General features: G+C 36.0%; 1 protein-coding gene across 1 annotated transcript in view; it reads right to left on the bottom strand.

Moving 5' to 3' along the window:
- Nucleotides 1-4,165: 4,165 nt before the first annotated feature.
- LOC123554166 (importin-5-like) overlaps nt 4,166-19,024 on the bottom strand; it is a 44,507-nt gene continuing 29,648 nt past the window's right edge. The window contains exons 17-26 of the mRNA XM_045344110.2: nt 18,568-18,629; nt 18,092-18,248; nt 15,784-15,956; nt 14,387-14,554; nt 13,583-13,705; nt 11,986-12,060; nt 11,465-11,609; nt 8,826-9,054; nt 7,910-8,051; nt 4,166-7,434 (exon numbers count right to left, since the gene is read on the bottom strand). Of these exons, the coding sequence (XP_045200045.2) occupies nt 7,330-7,434; nt 7,910-8,051; nt 8,826-9,054; nt 11,465-11,609; nt 11,986-12,060; nt 13,583-13,705; nt 14,387-14,554; nt 15,784-15,956; nt 18,092-18,248; nt 18,568-18,629 (1,379 nt within the window). The 3' untranslated portion in view covers nt 4,166-7,329. The remainder of the gene's footprint in view (nt 7,435-7,909; nt 8,052-8,825; nt 9,055-11,464; nt 11,610-11,985; nt 12,061-13,582; nt 13,706-14,386; nt 14,555-15,783; nt 15,957-18,091; nt 18,249-18,567; nt 18,630-19,024) is intronic.

Here is a 19,024-nt window from a genome sequence, read left to right as displayed (position 1 = left end):
TTAAGGGTGAATAATTGCTCCAAGTTTTAAAGCAATAGCTTTGACCGTTAAGGAGAAAAAACGACCTAAACATAAAACTTAACCAAGAAATTTGATATTTTCCAAGTCCAAAAGGGGCCATAATTCTTGCAAAAAGCGGGATGAAGTTATGTTTCTTGCTGTACAGGGTCAGCTTTGATGGTGAATAAGTGTTGCAAGTTTCAAAGCAATAGCTTTGACCGTTAAGGAGAAAAAATGACCTAAACATAAAACTTAACCAAGAAATTTGATATTTTCCAAGTCCAAAAGGGGCCATAATTCTTGCAAAAAGCGGGATGAAGTTATGTTTCTTGCTGTACAGGGTCAGCTTTTGATGGTGAATAAGTGTTGCAAGTTTCAAAGCAATAGCTTTGATAGTTTAGGAGAAAAGCTGACATAAACATAAAACTTAACCAAAAGATCTGATATTTTCTAAGTCCAAAAGGCGACATAATTCTTGCAAAAAGCAGGACAGAGTTATGTTGTTTTTTTTCTGTACAGTCAGCTATTGATGGTGTAACAAGTGTTGCAAGTTATAAAGCAATAGCTTTGATAGTTTAGGAAAAAGCTGACCTAAACATAAATAAATACCAGGCAACGCCAACGCCGACGCTGACCAAGTGATGACAATAACTTTTTTTTTTAAAAATCAGATGAGCTAAAAAGGGGTCATTAATGAATGATACAAAGAGAAGTGGGTCGATGGTTGTTCCTTAACCACCGAGGTGACATCGGCTAAAGTTGAAACAGAATCTTACATCAGTCCAGAACGTACTAAAAGGTGTAAAGAAAGTTCGTTCCAGTTGTAAATGTAAATCCGTTGCACCAAGTGACCTACTTTTCCAAGATAACCCAGTTTTAAACTCTGCCTAGATTACATAAAGGCAAACATTCTGACCAAATTTCATGCACATTTTGTTTGTTTTGGGGTTTTCAACAGTATTTCAGTTATGTAACGGCGGGCAGTTAACCTAACCAGTGTTCCTGGATTCTGTACCAATACAAGCCTGTTCTCCGCAAGTAAATGCCATCTTCCCATGAATCAAAGGTGGAGGACGAATGATTTCAGACACGGTGTCTTTTATCAAATCGTCACGGAGAACATATGCCCCGCCCGGGGATCGAACTCACGACCCCTGCGCTCTCCCTATTGTGCTAAGCGGGCGGGCTTCATGTACATCAGGCAGTAAATATGGCCTATTAAATGATGAGACCTAGTTTTTGACCAAAGATTCAAACTTTACCTAGATTTTATGGAAAAAAAAAACATTCTGACTGGGTTTCATGTTGATCAAGCAGAACTTGTAGTCTGTAGCGCTCACCATATTTTTCCAGAATTTGGCCTCCTGACATTGTTTAGAACCAAGATTTTTCATAAAATCTGTAAAAAAAGACCCTTTGGACAAACAGACTCAGGTTTCTTGATTCAAATCAATTTAAAAAAATTGTCATTTTTGCTACGTGGTGCAATTTCATGTAGAGAAGATAGAACATACATATCTGAGTGTTAACAAGGCTCTTCTTTGATTTCACCCAATGACATTCAAATTACAATAAAATTGCTCATATACACCTACCACTGCATACACGTGGCAATTTCTCTCTCCAAATTTTCCCGTTTTTTAAGTGACTGAATAAGTGACCACAACATCCATGTTTCCAAAATTTCGATCTGTCAGATTAATGTCATAAAATCTTGCAAATCCACGACTATGAAAACAAGAGCTCGTCGGACACGAAATGCCCCCCTTGATGCATTCAGTAATTGCACAAGGAACAGAAATTATATGCTCACTGTAAACAAAAGTTCTACCCTTCTGGTTTAATCTGACCTTGACCTTTAACCTAACAAGAGATTACAGAGTGATCTTGGCGCCATCCACTGAGCCATTTTTGAATGTTCCAAATTTCAAGACTAGCTCAAGGTCAAAATCAATGTCAAATTTCATTTCGGTACGAAACAATGTGTATGTTGTCCAAATTTGAAAGCTGTGGCTTGAGAAATGTGAAAGCAGGTCACTAGGTCAATTTCAAGGTCAAAGTTCATTTCGGTAGACAGAACTATGCATGTGCTTCAAATTTGAAGGCTGTAGCTTGAGAAATGTGAAAGTAAGTCACAAGGTCAAAATCAAGGTCAAATTTTATTTCGGAACACAAAACTATGCAAGTGGTCCAAATTTGAAGCCTGTACCTTCAGAAATGTGAAAGTAGGTCACTAGGTCAATAGCAAGATCAAAGTTCATTTCAGAACACAAAACTATGCTTGTGGTTCAAATTTGAAGGCTGTAGCTTGAGAAATGTGAAAGTAGGTCACTAGGTCAAATTTTATTTTGGAACAAAAAACTATGCATGTGGTCCAAATTTGAAGCCTGTACCTTCAAAAATGTGAAAGTAGGTCACTAGGTCAATAACAAGGTCAAAGTTTTTTTTCGGTACACAAACCTATGCATGTGGTCCAAATTTGAAGGCTGTAGCTACAGAAATGTGAAAGTAGGTCACTAGGTCAAGATCAAGGTCAACTCATGTCAAGGTTCATCTTGCCACTCAAAACTATACATGTGGTCCAAATTTGAATGATGTAAGTTATGGACATGAAGTTTCTAAGTTTTTCCCTATATAAGTCTATATGAACCATATGACCTCTGGGGCGGGGCCATATTTGACCATAGGGGGATAATTTGAACAAACTTGGTTGAGAACCACTAAATGATGCTACATTTCAAAATATCAAAGCCATAGTCTTTGTGGTTTGGACAAGAAGATTTTCAAGTTTTTCCCTATATAAGTTTATGTAAACCATGTGACCCCCAGGGCGGAGCCATATTTGACCCTAGGGGAATAATTTGAACAATCTTAGTAGAGGACCACTAGATGATGTCATATACAAAATATCAAAGCCCTAGGCCCTGTGGTTTTTGACAAGAGGTTTTTCAAATTTTTTTCCTATATAAGTCTATATAAACCATGTGACCCCCGGGGTGGGGCCATATTTAACCTCTGGGAAATAATCTGAACAATCTTGGTAGAGGACCACTAGATTTTGCTACATACCAAATATCAAAGCCCTAGGTCCTATGGTTTTGGACAAGATCAGAAACCGTTTAAACTGTTCCTGGCCAATGTGACCTTGACCTTTGACCTAATGACTTCAAAATCAATAGGGGTCATCTGCTGGTCATGGCCAACCTATCAATTTTCCTGACACTAGGCCCAAGAGTTCTAGAGTTATTGCCTGGAAACCGTTTTACTGTTCAGGGTCAATGTGACCTTGACCTTTAACATACTGACCTCAAAATCAATAGGGGTCATCTGCTGGTCATTACCAACCTCCCTATCAATTTTCATGATCCTAGGCCCAAGTGTTCTTGAGTTATCATCCGGAAACCGTTTTACTATTCAGGGTCACTGTGACCTTGACCTTTGACATACAGACCTCAAAATCAATAGGGGTCATCTGCTGGTGATGATCGACCTCCCTATCAACTTTCATGATCCTAGGCCAAAGTGTTCTCGAGTTATCATCCGGAAACTGATTGGTTTACATTCCGACTGACCGACCTACATCTGCAAAACAATATATCCCGCCTTCTTCGAAGGGGGGCATAATAATCTAAATCCGTTACAGACAGGGTCAAGCTATATAAAGGCGATCACAAGTTCAGGTTAAGACTGTATTTCTCCCCCTTCAAACCTCCGAGTTGCTGACGAAATGCCTTTAAAGTTTTGGATATTAAAATGAGCAGTATTATTTCAAAATTCAAGTTTATTTTTGTGTTGTATTTAGTTTCAATGAATAGCATCAAATGTAAGGTATTTCAAGGTCTGCGGCACTGCAAATACTGTTATAGTCCTTGCAGCACTTCCAATGAACGTCCAGAAAGCTTATACCATTTAAGAAATGTTTTCAGTTCTATGACAAACAACTGTATATGTATACTTAATGTCAAACAGTGAACGAGTTTTGACTTTTGTACAAGAACTTTTTGAACATCTGCCACCACTCCAGTCAAATGAATGGAAACACAATTTATATAAAATATCTAATAAACAAAAGCTAGGTGATGACATTTGGGGGGGACGATTGTGCCCACTTATTCCACCAAATACATCACCTTTCAACAGGGAAAAAATAACAAATTCAATAAAGTTGGTGAATGATATACATGTTTTTTTTTATTTCTTTTTACAGCATTTACATGGAATTATCTGAGAAATGAATTCATGGGCATGTTTGACAAAAAAGCATCAACAATTCAATGAGAAAATCAACAAACAATCCCCTAATATATCACTTGATTAACAAAAGCATAGCACTTTGAATGCACCAAAACATCAAAACGAAGGAGAAAGTTAGACAGTAAAATGCATCAACATTTTCAACCTAGAATTTACACAAAGACACTTGGAAACTTCATTTATTCAACTTGCCAAAACTTTCTTCTAAGTTTCTCTACATTGCTGAAAGTAACTATTCATTGGAGCTACATTTGTACAGTTTATAATATCTTATTCAAGCCCCTAATAAAATCATTAGTTTATAAATCAAGGGCCATAATCCAAGTGTGTCTGGGGCAATTTTGCTGGTTATCAAACTTGGCTGAGATATTATGCTCACAAACATTGTCAGCAAGTTTGGGGAATATCGGATGAAAACTGTTCAATTTAGACAGTGGACAAGGCTAAATTTGCAGATTTCGAGTAATTCAAGGGCCATAATACCAGTGCCTGGGTCGTTTTGGCTGGTTATTGAACTTGGCTGAGATATTATATTATGCCCACAAACATTATCTGCAAGTTTGTGGAAGACTGGATGAAAACTGTTTGACTTAGACCGCGGACAAGGCTAAATTTGCATTTTTTTTTAATAATTCAAGCGCCATAATTCGAGAGTGCCTAGGGTGCTTTGGCTGGTTATCGAACTTTGTCGAAATATTATGCCCACAAATAATCCAAGAGCACCTAGAACGATCTGGCTGGTTATCAAACTTGGCTGAGATATTATGCCCACAAACATTGTCACAAAGTTTGGTGAAGATCGGATGAAAATTGTTTGACTTAGAGAGCGGAGAAGGCTAAATTCGCAGTTTTTCAAGTAATTCAAGGGCAATAATCCAAGAGTGCCTGGGGCAATTTGGCTGCTTATCGAACTTGGCCGATATATTATGGCCACAAACATTGTCACCAAGTTTGGTAAAGATCGGATGAAAACTGTTAGACTTTGAGAGCGGACATGCTTTTGGACGCCAACCGCCCGCCCGCCACAGGTGTTCACATAATACGCCCTGCTCTTTCAGAGACAGGCGTATAAAAAGGATAGTGAATAAAAACTACCACCCTTGAATTTCAAATTAAGACGGGGCTAGTTAAGCACACATTACAAGAAAATTAATTCTTTTACAAATGGCATTGTAAACTCACAACCTCTTTACAAAATATATGCATCACTTTATTAAAAACTTTCATATTTGTAAAGATTTTGAAATCAAAGTTTTAGATGAACAGAGATTTTTTTTTCTTTTCCTTTCTTCTGTTCACATACATTTATTTATTTGGGTTTTACGGCGCACCAACACAGTATAGGTTATATGGCGCCAAACAGGACTACAAATTTTGGTTTCACATCTCATTTACATCGAAATAAAAACATGAGGTATGGAATCAAAATTTGCATACCTGCTGGCATCACAGAGTTACAGCAAAACCAAGTGTTAAGACCCTATTAGTCGCCTCTTACGATCATGCAAGGGTAAGGCAGTGGTATACATAGATCGTCCCAGAACCACATGGGGCCTGTTCACATACAGGGGTTGTTTATTACAATCATACTAAATAAAACATTTTAATACATGTAAAACACACTTTAACACATGATCCTGAGAAATGTATGTCTGACCTTGCTAAACACACATATAACTTACATAGAATGCTAGTACACAAGTAAGTAATGGACACAGAATATATTAAATGTTGATTCTATGACATGATGATTTAAATATATGTATATATGTTGCATACAAAATATATTTACAAGATTTCAATCATTTTTCTATTTGGGATTTAAAAAAAACATGAAAATTGCAAGAAACCTTGAAATCCTTTTGAAATAGCATTTGAACTTAACAAAATGTTTAGCAAAGCTTGTAAAAATCTCAAACTGATAAGCCAATCATGCATAATATATTTCACAACAAAATACACACTGACCATAAACAGGTAGTCACAAATATTCAATTCTGAATGTTTAAACTATGTCTAAACATTAAAACTTCATTTATTTTTAATTCAATTGTGTAACACAAGTATTAAGACAATGGCAGCACTTATGTAAAATTCAAACTCAAATCAAACAAGATTGGTGTTAAAAAAATCTTCAAACAGAAACAGTCTCTTTAGTTTATACTAATTTGTTTTGTCTCTATTTTGATTAAAGCTTCAAGCTTATTGGAACCACCCTTGAGTCCCCTTCCTGGAAAAACCAGTACTGGCATCATATGAGAAGTAATGCTCATGACCCCAGTGGGGCTCGAACACACGACCCCTGGATTGAGCAGCCTCTTTAATGTCTTACTATTTAAGAGATTAATTTTAAATACAGAACTCCACAAAATTTCAAAGATCTTTTTACCGTATCTAAATTATAAAATGTTTTGTAACTGATTGTATACAATCAAACATGTTGCATATAGACTCATAAAAATTGCACTTGTCTGCGAAGGCCAGATTGCCATTCTTCATAAATTTTGCCATGCAATTTCAAACAGTAGCAACAAATAATCTTGGACAAAAATAACACATGCGAATTCAACACCAAATGAAAGACAAAAAGCTGTTAGGGTATCAATTTGAATACGTAGTTATACCCTTTCTATCAAGCTGTAACACACAGCTGAATTTTTCACTCTTATTAAGTTTCCTGAAAATCTGCTTTCCCAGAAAAGAACTTTGATAGCATTATTTCAGAAACAACTGTGTGGTGTATGTCTCAATTCAGCTAAACAATTGTTACTTTCCCTCGTTGGTAGCATTTTCAAATGCAGCAGTTGCCAGCAAGCACGGGGAAGACTTCCTTCTGAGGAAATAACTTCACTCGTTAAGTCTGTAATTGCAGGAATATGCAAACAGGTGAATGGAAAACTTCATTGGAAAATTTTTTCTCTCATCAAAGCACTTTGAAGAAATGCAAAGCAGGCAAAATTATTTTCTAAAGTTTATTGAAACTTGATCATCCTGCTCTTTTCACTATATTGAAAAATTTATTTGCAGATGTGATTGGTTTTTCAATGTTTTTTTCCGACTAATTCATTCTTGTTGTCATTGTTGTGGGGCAGGTACTGGTTTAGAGAGTTCGTCCTGTAATGCCGTCTTCTGGTCCTCGTTCAGTATACTTAAACAGGCTTGACACACTTCTTGGTTTGCCTATAAAATTAATTGTGCAAAAAAAAATCAAACATAGCAACAGACTGTGTAAATTATAATCTTACAAACATATTAGATACAGTCATCAAATCGTCACAGAGAACATACGCACCGCCCAGGAATCGAACTTGCGACCCTGCGATCCGTAGACCTATGCTCTCCCTATTGAACTAAACTGGTGGGCTTATTTTTGCTCACACTTGATAGGTTTATACAATAAGTACAGTATAAAACTCTATGTAGTAATGTCTTTGGGACAAACATATTTCATGACCTACCAGCCAGGAGTTGTTATACACAAATGAGTTAAGTTTGGACCACTTGTGTATAACATGACCGTCGTTCGCATTTGAAAAATCCTTAAATGTAATGAAAATACACAACTAAATACAAATGTGAATCATATTCCCAAGCTGCGTAAAAACATCACAAAACAACATGATTTTAAGACAAATAACTAAAATAACAATTGTACCATTGCAGTTCTTGCAAGGCCAAGTACTCTATTTTTCACTTCTTCATCTTTGTCTAGAACACTGTGGTGTAAAGCTTCAGCGATTATCTGTACAAGGATTGGTAAGTTCCGATGATTCTCACCCAAAACTAGTGCATTATTGCTGAAAATAATGATGAAAAGTGTAATAATGTGGCATAGGTCAACATACATCTAAGTACTATTCAAAGTGGTTCCCAAATTTATGTTTGTCAGCCAATCTGAATGATACTTGCAGGGCTGCACCGACCTGGATCAGTTAACATACTGATATCCTTCCAACCATGGCTGAGATATGACTCTGGATGGACATAAATGGAATAAAACATGTATTTATTAAATATCTACATGTCCAAATGGACATTATTCTGGTCTTACTCAGGCAATCTGACTGAAACTTGCAGGATGACATTTCCCTACAGCAGTTAACATTTCTACTGTTTTATTAAATCACTCAAACCATGTCATAGATATGACTTCTGACAGACAGACGGACAACACAAAAACTATATTCCCATCTTCGGTAAGATAATAAGGCATCTGGCTTTGCCTAGAATTCAGAGATACACATTCATTATAAATTTATTCCAAGAAAATGTACTCTAGTTACTGAGTGAACACTGTCAGTTTTAGCAATTTTGAGAAATTCATTAAGTCCAGAGTAACTGAGACGGTCTGACTTGTTATCAACCCTGACTGAGCTATTTTGCCATCATCGTTGACATCCCTAACATGACAAAAACTTAAAATACCGACAATGCAAATTTAGTTTAGTTCCAAATGTTAGGAGTCTATACAAGCCTTCCAGTGATTTTATTTTCAATCTGAAAAAAAAAAAAAAAAAAATCCAACAAAAAACAAAAACTTTAATTCTAATAAAATCAAAGCTTGTGCTTACCTTTCCATCAAGTCACACAAGTATCCATATATATGACAAGCCTCATCTTCATCTTCTGTTACTGGTAACCATGACAGCCACATGGGAAGTAACTCTGTTAGGTTAACTTTATCACCATGGTATTTACAGATCTTTGTAACAGCTGATATAGCATTCTCTGTGGGATTCATGTTTTCCACGGATCTCGATTCTGGATCTTGTATCACTTGTAATAATCGTGGCATAATTTCTAAAATAAAGGAAGCAAATCTGATTATCATTTCACCCTGTGAAATGTGTACCTGGTCTAGATCAGTTAAGAAAACCAAAGTCTTTGATGATCTGGTCATTGAAAATGAACATTAACCCTTAGCCTGCTGGCGGCAGGTTATTCTGCCTTTGCGACCAGTGCAGACCAAGATTAGCCTGCACATCCGTGCAGGCTAATCATGGTCTGCACTGTTCGCTATTCAGTCAGCAAGTTTTCAGTGAACACCCCTTTGAGTCTTTGCTCTGCTTTGGGTTTAGCGCCATTTTTCATTAGTATTTCAGTCATGTAATGGAAGGCAGTTAAATAAACCAGTTTTCTCGAATTTGTACCAGTCAAAACCTGTTCTCTGCAATTAAATGTCAACTTCCCCACACTAATCAGAGCTGGAACATGGTTCATACAGAATATCAGAGACAAAATTCAAGAACTTTTCAAGGACTTTTTACAATTTTTCAAGCACTATTTTTTTCAAAACCACAACCTAATCTGAACAACTTTTATTATGTAATGCAAAAATAAATCAACCATCACTTGTCACACCTTTGAAAATGACGTAATTCGATTATTAGATTGATGTGATTCACTATTTTGCTGAGGTTTATCGCTTTTCTTGTGATTTTTCAGCGCACTCCTACTATTATGATACCTCAAAATTTTGTCACACGACGTACAAATACACTTCGTTCTGTCTGCTCTATAGGGCTTCAGCCACTGTTTACATTCGTCTTTTGTCTCCCGCTTACTTGAGTAAACATGTTATTTTTCTTACTCATTTTAATTCACTGGAAACACTCGCAAATAGCTAAAAATTGCGAGTTATTATTCCCCTTACTTTTTTAAACGGAAACATGCAAACGGTGATATAGTAGAAATAGCACTCTGTAAATATCGATAAAGTGTGGCCGTAGACCACTATAATAGCATACGAGTGACCCGATCCTGCAATTTCACGAATTTATTTTCATTTCTCGATTTATTTTAAGCCTTAATTCTTTTTGCAAAGCAAAGTTACGGAAAGAATATATTCAAGGAGTGAAAGGTCAAATTCAACGAGTTTTTTTCAAAATTCAAGTACTTTTCCAGGTTTTTTTAAGGGTTTTTGTCATTTTCAAGGAGTTTTCAAGGACTACCATCGAATTCAAGGACTTTTCAAGGCCTGTGCGAACCCTGTGGAATATGAATGTCTTTTATCAATCATCACCGAGAACATGCGTCTCGCCCAGGGTCACACAATCCATATTTCTGCTCTCTCCATACTGAGCTAAGCGGGCAGACTAAATATACACATATACAGACTTGTAGGTCTAAAACTGTTATTCCTTGTCTAGCCACTTCAGCGGCTATAACTGTCATATAAATTGCAGCAAGAGAGATGACATCTGCTGTGAGGTATATAAAACCATTCACACAAGTCAATTTGGCACTGGAGGGAAATAAATTGCTATTTCTTTAGTATAAAGGAAATAAATCAGGTGTAAACTGGAGTCAGATAATATTCTGAAAAGCATCCTCAAGTTAATACAAACATTAACAAGTAATATCTACTAACGGAAAGTTAATCAGTAACCAGAGCTCTAACAGAAGACAGAGCGCTCCACTATTTTGATGCTATATAGTGAAATTAGGCATGTCTGAGGAAGCTAGAGCTGTCACTGGAGTGTTTAATGACTCTGATGTTGATGAAGATGAAGGACAATTGCTTGTGTCTGTGTTAAATGTTGTTTTTTTTACAAACAGAGATAGTGTATCAAAATTTGCCCGCCTGCTTAGCTCAGTAGGGAGAGCAAAAGTGCATCATAACAACATGAAATTCTAAGTCAAAAGGGACATAACTCATAACATATTTGTGCAAGGGGTATGGACCTTGTGCAATTTGATAAAGATGATGATATGGAACAACAGTTTTAAGTTTTAATCAAATCCATTTAGTAACAACAAATATGGTGAAAAAGCATCAAAATTAAAATTGAAATTTTAAGTAAAAAGGGGATATAATTCTTGGAATATCTTCGCCAGAGTTATGGACCTTGTGTCATATGATGTGGGAGATGGTTTGGAACAACTATTTTAATCCATCAAATAATTACAAAGATAAAGTATAAGTGCACCAAAACTTTAACCAAGGTGTGGATGCGCAGGTACACAGATGCTGACTACAGGTAAAGTAGGATTGCCCTCCATATACTTTGTAAAGTCAAGATAAAAATATGCAGAATATCAGCTCAGAAAAAACATAAGCACAATGTTAATGACTACCCATTACTATGGTATGACTTAAGAGAGTGAGCAAAATTTATATCCCTCTTCTTTTTGGGGAATATAGAGACTTTCAGGCTCTTTAAAATATACACAAAATTTTTCTTGTGTGTAGCACAAATGCACAATATACCTGGAAATATATGAACATATGCATCTCCTCCGAACATTGCCATAATGCCCACACCATATACAGCGGCCTGCCTCACCTCCGCTTGTTTATCACAGACACTATTGAGTAAACTTTGTAGGAAAAATTCCTGATATTTCACAGACCGCTGAAATAAGTGTCAAATACAATTTTAAATATTTTGAAATAACTGCATCTTACCGCATTGTCCTATCTTTCATCATAACAGCGTCATTTGGTATGAAACTGACGCCAAAAATATTTTTTCTTTATATTATTTTATGATGTATCTTAGAATACTCAGCATCAAAAAGAGTGAACAAATTTTATATCTGAATAATTATGAGTTTTTTCTAAAATGAAAGAACACTTGTAACCATGAAAAGTCCTAGTACACTGAATGTAAACATTTTTCTATTAAAACTATGAAGTGACAAAGACTTCTAACAATTAAAACTTTTGATACCAGGTGGTAACTAGCATTTCAAAAGTACACATTATTATACAAATACAAATATACATACAGGTCCTTCATGTTCAAGAACATCATCAAATATACAAAGACCCCACTGCCTGTCTGGCCATGGTCTGTCAGGACCCTGAAATGAAATATGCTTACTTACAGTATAAGAACTTCACTGGTTGAAGGCGAAGACGGAAATATCTGGCTCAAGGGTAACTGTTAAGACTGTCAAAGAGGCTCTGCTGAGTTATCCGATAGCCAGATATTTCCATCCACACATTCAGCTACTCATAGATACTTCTTGCATGCCTTATTCTTTAATTAACAGAGAGTGTGTGTGTTCGGGTTTAACGTCTTTTTCAACAATTTTTCAGTCATATAAACGTCGGTGTCTACTTGTAGCAGTGAGCACAATGCCCAACTTTATAGTGCTGCCTCACTGGAATAACACATCGTAGACACGTGGCATGATACCCCATCCAGTCACATTATACTGACACCAATTAACAGAAGAAATAAAGTAAAACAAATGCTTTTCCGTTAAGCACTATTTCATTATAGTAGCGTATGAATTTATGCATTCATTCATGAATTACAGCACGAGAGTCATCTTAAACTCCAGGGTACAAGAGTTTTTCAAGCAACTCAATTCTACTACAATTGGCAAGGTATTTCAAACTGTATGAGATACTATCTAGCAAGCAGGCAATGTGTCTCTGTATCCCAGTATGGAATACACCATCTACAACTATACAGACCAATCTTAAAATATATTTGTTTCCCCTTCCATAATAGTAAAGGCTGGGTAGGTGGGTTGGGAAAATATATTTTTATATAATTCTTTGATGCTAATACAGTGCCAATTAATATGTAACACTCTTTTTTTTTTTTGGTTGGGTTTAACGTCGCACCAACACAAGTATATAGGTCATATGGCAACTTTCCAGTTTTGATGGTGGAGGAAGACCCCCAGGTGCCCCTCTGTGCATTACTTCATTACGAGCGGGCACCTGGGTAGAACCATCGACCTTCTGTAAGCCAGCTGAATGGCTTCCTCACTTTGAGAATTCAATGCCCCGGGTGAGGCTTGAACCCACATCAGTGAGGGACAGGCCCCTTGTCATATAACACTGCTTTCATATTTGTGCAGGGCATAACATCAAGGCTGTAGTAAGTGATGTATCCTTGTTAAAACCTGAATTTCATGTGCAAGTGGGCATAATTTAACACCGTAAACATAAAACAATAGCCTGCCAGAAAGATACAGAATGAATTGCTTTGCCAGTAGCAACCTCAGCATTAGCTATAATCTTTGACCATCAAGCTACAGGGTTAGATCTATCAATGCTGAAATTCGAATTTCAAGGGCAAGTAGGCTTAGTCTTATTTCTAACACTGCAGATGCCACAAACAACACTTATGCTAACTATTCAGGTAAAAGATGGTCACTGTGAATCAATTGCTTTACCAGTAGTAATCTTAACATTAGCCATAATTATTTGCCCATCAAGACTGAAAGTGTTTTATCATTGCTCAACTCTACGGATACAATAAAATCACTAAAACCACGAAATATCACATCAATTGTACAGTACTCCACAAGCTGTCGGACCTGCTTTGAAATACTTCAAGGTTTATAGAACTACCAAGATACTTACCACAAGTTTGACGAAATAAGGCAGCAAGGTATCAAAGTGCACACTGAAGTCCTCTTTATACGTTCCATATAATGAGTGAATTATATCAGATATTTTACTAAGAATATATACATCTTCATCATCCTGTAACATAATAAAACTTGTTAGAACAGGCAGCATCCTGATAGTAAAATTCGTAGTAAAATATACAAATGCAAGTAAAAAGATGGCCACCCAATGAACGTGGGTCCTATTTTTTATATTATCAATTTCACAATGATGTAGAAGAATTTTCTGTAAAATCATTTGAAGTCCTTTAGAACATTGAGCTTTCTAGAACAAAACAGATTATTTCCAGTATACACCGATATAAAATGAATGCATATGCTGTATCATTTCAAAGACCTAGACCAGAATAATAATGCACTCACACCTTTGTGCAATATCTCTGTAGCAGTACTTACCTGTCATTCCTGGATACAGAAGTAAACTATAGCATGGCAAAATCTGGTTGGAAAATTGAATCTGCTCGACAAAAATGGCTAAGTCCAACATGGAGGGTTGGGAGTTGGACCTTAAGTCTGATCCGGTAAGGACTGCGTTGGGTTTACTACCTCCAAAGTGTTTTTACAGCACAAATTTCTTACACACCTGTTCATTTTTCATCTAATTGTTTTTGCTTACTCTTTAAGGAATGTTTTCGGTCAGACAAGTTTCCATTAATTCGGTCAGACAGGTTATCCTATGTCCTCTGACCTTACGTAAGACTAGTCTTGAAAAGCTTTCACCCTGACTGGAATTTTAATCATTTCTTTCAACACTTACCTCTTCCATCAGTTGCTCTTCTGTAACATCATCGTAATCTTCGTCTTTTCTTTTCTCTTGTCGTTCATGTTGTCTTTCAAAATGTGATTTTAACTGTTTATCTAATATTTGCATTAACTGATTCATCATCTCCGGGTTTAAACATCCTTTTCCCAGAATTTCTATACACTGTAACAGCACAAAATAGACAATATTAAAATAATACAAAATGGAAAATACTGTCTATTTTTCTATATATTCCCTGTCCTAACAATAGTTTAATAATCACCACCCAGTAAAAGGAACAGATGGTGTGTGTGTGTGTGTGTGTGTGTGTGTGGTGTGTGTGTGTGTGTGTGTGTTCAGGTTTAACGTCTTTTTCAACAATTTTTCAGTCATAAACAACGTTGTCCACTTGTGGCAGTGAGCATAATGTCCAACTTTATAGTATTGCCTCACTGGAATATCACACCGTAGAGATGTGACATGATACCCCACCCAGTCAAATTATACTGATACTGGGCTGACCAGTTCTAGTACTATCTTCTTAATGCTGAGCTCCAAGAAAGGAAGCTACTAGTACCATTTTTTATGTCTTTGGTATGATGTGGCCAGGGATATGTTGTTTACTTTAGCTTTTGTATTTATTGAACTTGCACTCTTTATAACATAATGAATGCATTTCAAACCTGTAATATATTAAAATGATTCTGAAAAATCTTCAAGTAGCTCACACAAAAAAAAGCCTTTTGGGCATCTTTCAGAACAGAACATTCAGAACATTTGTGTACCAATAATACTGTGAAATCATCATTTTATCCCAAAGAAAAAACAAATTCACATTCATATGATCTTCAAAAGTTCAAAATTAGTTGATCTCACAGAATACTGTTTGCCATGACACTGCATTTTCAGAAATGTTTAAAACAATGGGTGAAAAGTAAGAATAACACTGCTTTAAACAGATGAAAATTTGAATAAGTGAATCATATCAAACTTCCAACACTTATGAGTAGTGTCACACTGATTTATCAAGACGTCAACCAAACATGGCTAAATGGTACATGTCATGATCAGCAAAATCCTGGATTTGCTGACAAATTAATTTCAAGGTGTTCAAAAAAGTACCTAACTCCCTACAAAAAGTACGACTTGGTAGACAGAAACTGCCACTAATATTCATAAATTTGGATGTAACAAGAGTTTTAGCTAACAGATCTAGAGTCTACCAGTTACCAGTTTTTTTCTTAAAATACCATAACTATTCCAGCGTAAAAAATCCAGTATAGTTTATACAATATTTTCTGTAAATGATAGCCGATTTCACTCATAGTAAATTTAAAATATGACTATTTTTAACTAGTTAGTGAACCAAAACCGATTCCACACCACTTCTGACTAACAACAAATACACTTACTTTAGCTAAAGCTCCCATATGTTCTGGTAAGACAGATATTTCTGGTTCCAGCTCTATGGCTTTCAGAAGATTTGGACAAATGTATTTCCACATTTCCTCTACATATTTTTCTCCCCGGATCTGTGCACATTCTATGAGGTATGGTAAACTTTCTGCCGCTGACGTTCTTACCTCTGATCAATAGTTAAGGAATTTAATTACTTTTCACACAAAATTTATACCTATAAATTTTGCTATTCTGTTTTGAAGTAAAATTACTTTGTTGTTGTGGAACAAATACATTCATACATTGTACAGCTTGGACTCAAACTTACAAATCTTTTTGAACACATGTATCTTTGAAGATTAAAATCATTTAAAGCTTTTGATTGTTTTGGTTTGTTTGTTTTGTTGGGTGTAAAGTCACACCAATAAAGTTAATGTCATAAGGCAACTCCCAGCTTTACCGGTGGACGTAGAACCATAGTGTCCATCCAGACAGTACTTTCAGGCAATGGTAAAAACCACCAACTTTCTGTAAGCCAGCTAGATGCCTTCCTCACATCATCCAGGCAGAGCTCAAACCAACGGAGTTGAGAGGCAAGTTAAAGCTGGTAACCTTAACCATTTTGTCAGGGAGTCCCATCCCCTTGCTCAATTTTAATGATGGAAAAAAGTATTTAAGATAAGTTTTCAACTACTGACAAATAAACACACATTACTCTTAAAACAGAGTATAGGCATATGTTGTATCAGATACTATCTAGCAAGTAGGCACAGTCATTGAGACCAGGTCTCTCTGTATCCCAGTATGGTATACATCATACACAACATTCATCATAAATATACTTCCCCACTGCCATTTTACTGTATAGGTTAACTGTAAAACAATAGTATTCAAGAAATACCCATGTGAGATAATCCTGTTTTCTATTGCTTGTCTCAAATTGGTAACAGACTACTTTATATAACTACATCTTTGATTTACTGCATTATTTTTGTCTTGATTATGCTAATGTTCTCTAGATTAACAGTGTTAGATAGCTCTCTCTTTTTCAAAACTCAATAATGTTACCAAAGTACACACCATAAAAAAGGGCATTTGTTACAACGTAACTGTTACAGTCTGCTTAGTATATAAAACTAGATGCCCATGGGCAACATGTCGAGCCTGACAACATTTATGATACTATTTGGCGGCAACAGAACTGATTGCAGCAAACATTTTTGCCAAGTCATTATGAACATCTCCATCTATGGTTAAGTTACAGCCCAGACAAGAAAAACTGCATCAACTTTTGACCTTTGACCCCAAGTGTGACCTTGACCTTTCAACTACTTATGCCTGACAGACTTTCTCATTGAGGCAAACAATTGTGCCAAGTTATTTAAGAAACACTTAATCCATGGCTGAGTTACAGCCCAGACAAGCAAAACAGCACAGAGTTTAGACTTTTGACCTCAAAGTATGACCTTGACCTTTAAGCTACCAATCTGGTTCTTACACACCACACCCTGTGTCATTGGGGCAAACATATGTGCCAAGTTATATAAGAATCCCTTGATCCATGATAAGTTACAGCCCGAACAAACTCGGACGGATGCTTGTGCGCACACATACACCGAACCGCGCCAGAAGGCTCAACAAAAATGACCAGTACTATGCAAATATAAATTTGTTACACTAATTCAATTGTGGTAGTAAGCTAATCATATTTATTTTAGAGAAGTTCAAATTCTCCTCAGATGGGATTTTCTTATCCTCAGCTTTAAAACTCCCTATCTCAACATAATCTTACAAATTTTATTGACAAGTTGTATCAGATACTATCTAGCAAGTAGGTACAGTCAATGAGATGTTATCTCTCTGTATCCCAGTATGGTATACATCATCTACAACTGCATTTGCTCTGTAAAATGTTTAGCATCTTCAATGGAATTCGTAAATTTTTATGGATAAATAAATGTAATTACATATTCAACCCAAAACATCTTTCCTTGAGTAAGTAAATACCTTCCACCATTTTCCACGATGTAATTTCATTTCAGTAACTATGTTAAGTTATTCTAAACATGTCTGCCAAAATTACAACCATTCCTTATACTGTATCTTCTCTCCATACGACAACATCCTAACATCGGCTACTGACTTTGCAACCTCTACATCACTGATTTTATGCTGGCACAATCATAACAGGCAATAAGATACATGTATAGTGCAGTCAGGATTTATTTAACAGTGGTACTACTTAAATAATTAACAACTACTCATCAAGTCCACTGGTCAACACTGTTTCAAGTCTTCATTTATTTCTGAAACAAAGGATACCATCGTGGAAAAAGAACTTAAGCAGTGGCACCATTATATTGACTACTTCTTCTGTATATGATGCAAACCCCTCCTTTAACTCTCTTGCGTAACATACCAACATCTGACAGGCTGTGGATTTCTCCTCTAGACCAGCTGTTTTGATACCGAAACTTTGCTGCAAGTAAATATATTGAAATATATATTTGAATCTCTGCTTTCACCAATTTTTCTTCTATATTGAATAAACATGTCTAAATCAACAGCTGTATGATGACATAATTCGTAGCTGCATTTTATTTACTAACAGCAAACATTACAGAAAACTGAACATGGATCATTGAAAAATTTATTGCTTACACAGAGAATAAAGCCACTGTAATAACTGCATTGCCATTATTTTCCACTTTAGTTCAGTTATGTAACAGGTAAGATGTGTTCAGTGTGGCAGGCAAAGTATTTACATTTAATGCCCTATTATTTAAATGATCTCGTACCTGATCACCGAGGGTAACAAACTGCCAGTCTGTATCATTTTCAACCTCTGGAAGATCTTCACCTGAAATATATAGAGAAGGAGTAAATATTTGTATGTGCACTGACAAATACAGAGGCTGCAATTTCACACCTGCATTGATACATATACATGGATTTTATTTTTCCTAAAATTGCAGGTAATTTACACAATAAACTGTACACATTCAAAGTATATGTTTGTAAAATCATGTTTAAACCTGTAGAATCAAGTGTAGTGGCAACTCGTAAATTTATCAGACATTTATCAGACATTAATTTCTATCCGAACATCAGAAATTATTACATTTATATAATATTGAAATTGCAACCTCCCTAGTAATTGTGGGATCTTTCAGCACTACTGCTTGGCTGCTTTCGTGCTAACTGACTGAACCAGTTACAACTTTCTACCGTAACATTTAGGCACTTTTTTGTAAG

This window comes from Mercenaria mercenaria, chromosome 7 (genome assembly GCF_021730395.1).
Source record: "Mercenaria mercenaria strain notata chromosome 7, MADL_Memer_1, whole genome shotgun sequence".
Taxonomy (NCBI): domain Eukaryota; kingdom Metazoa; phylum Mollusca; class Bivalvia; order Venerida; family Veneridae; genus Mercenaria; species Mercenaria mercenaria.
This window is presented reverse-complemented; position numbering and strand designations above follow the sequence as displayed.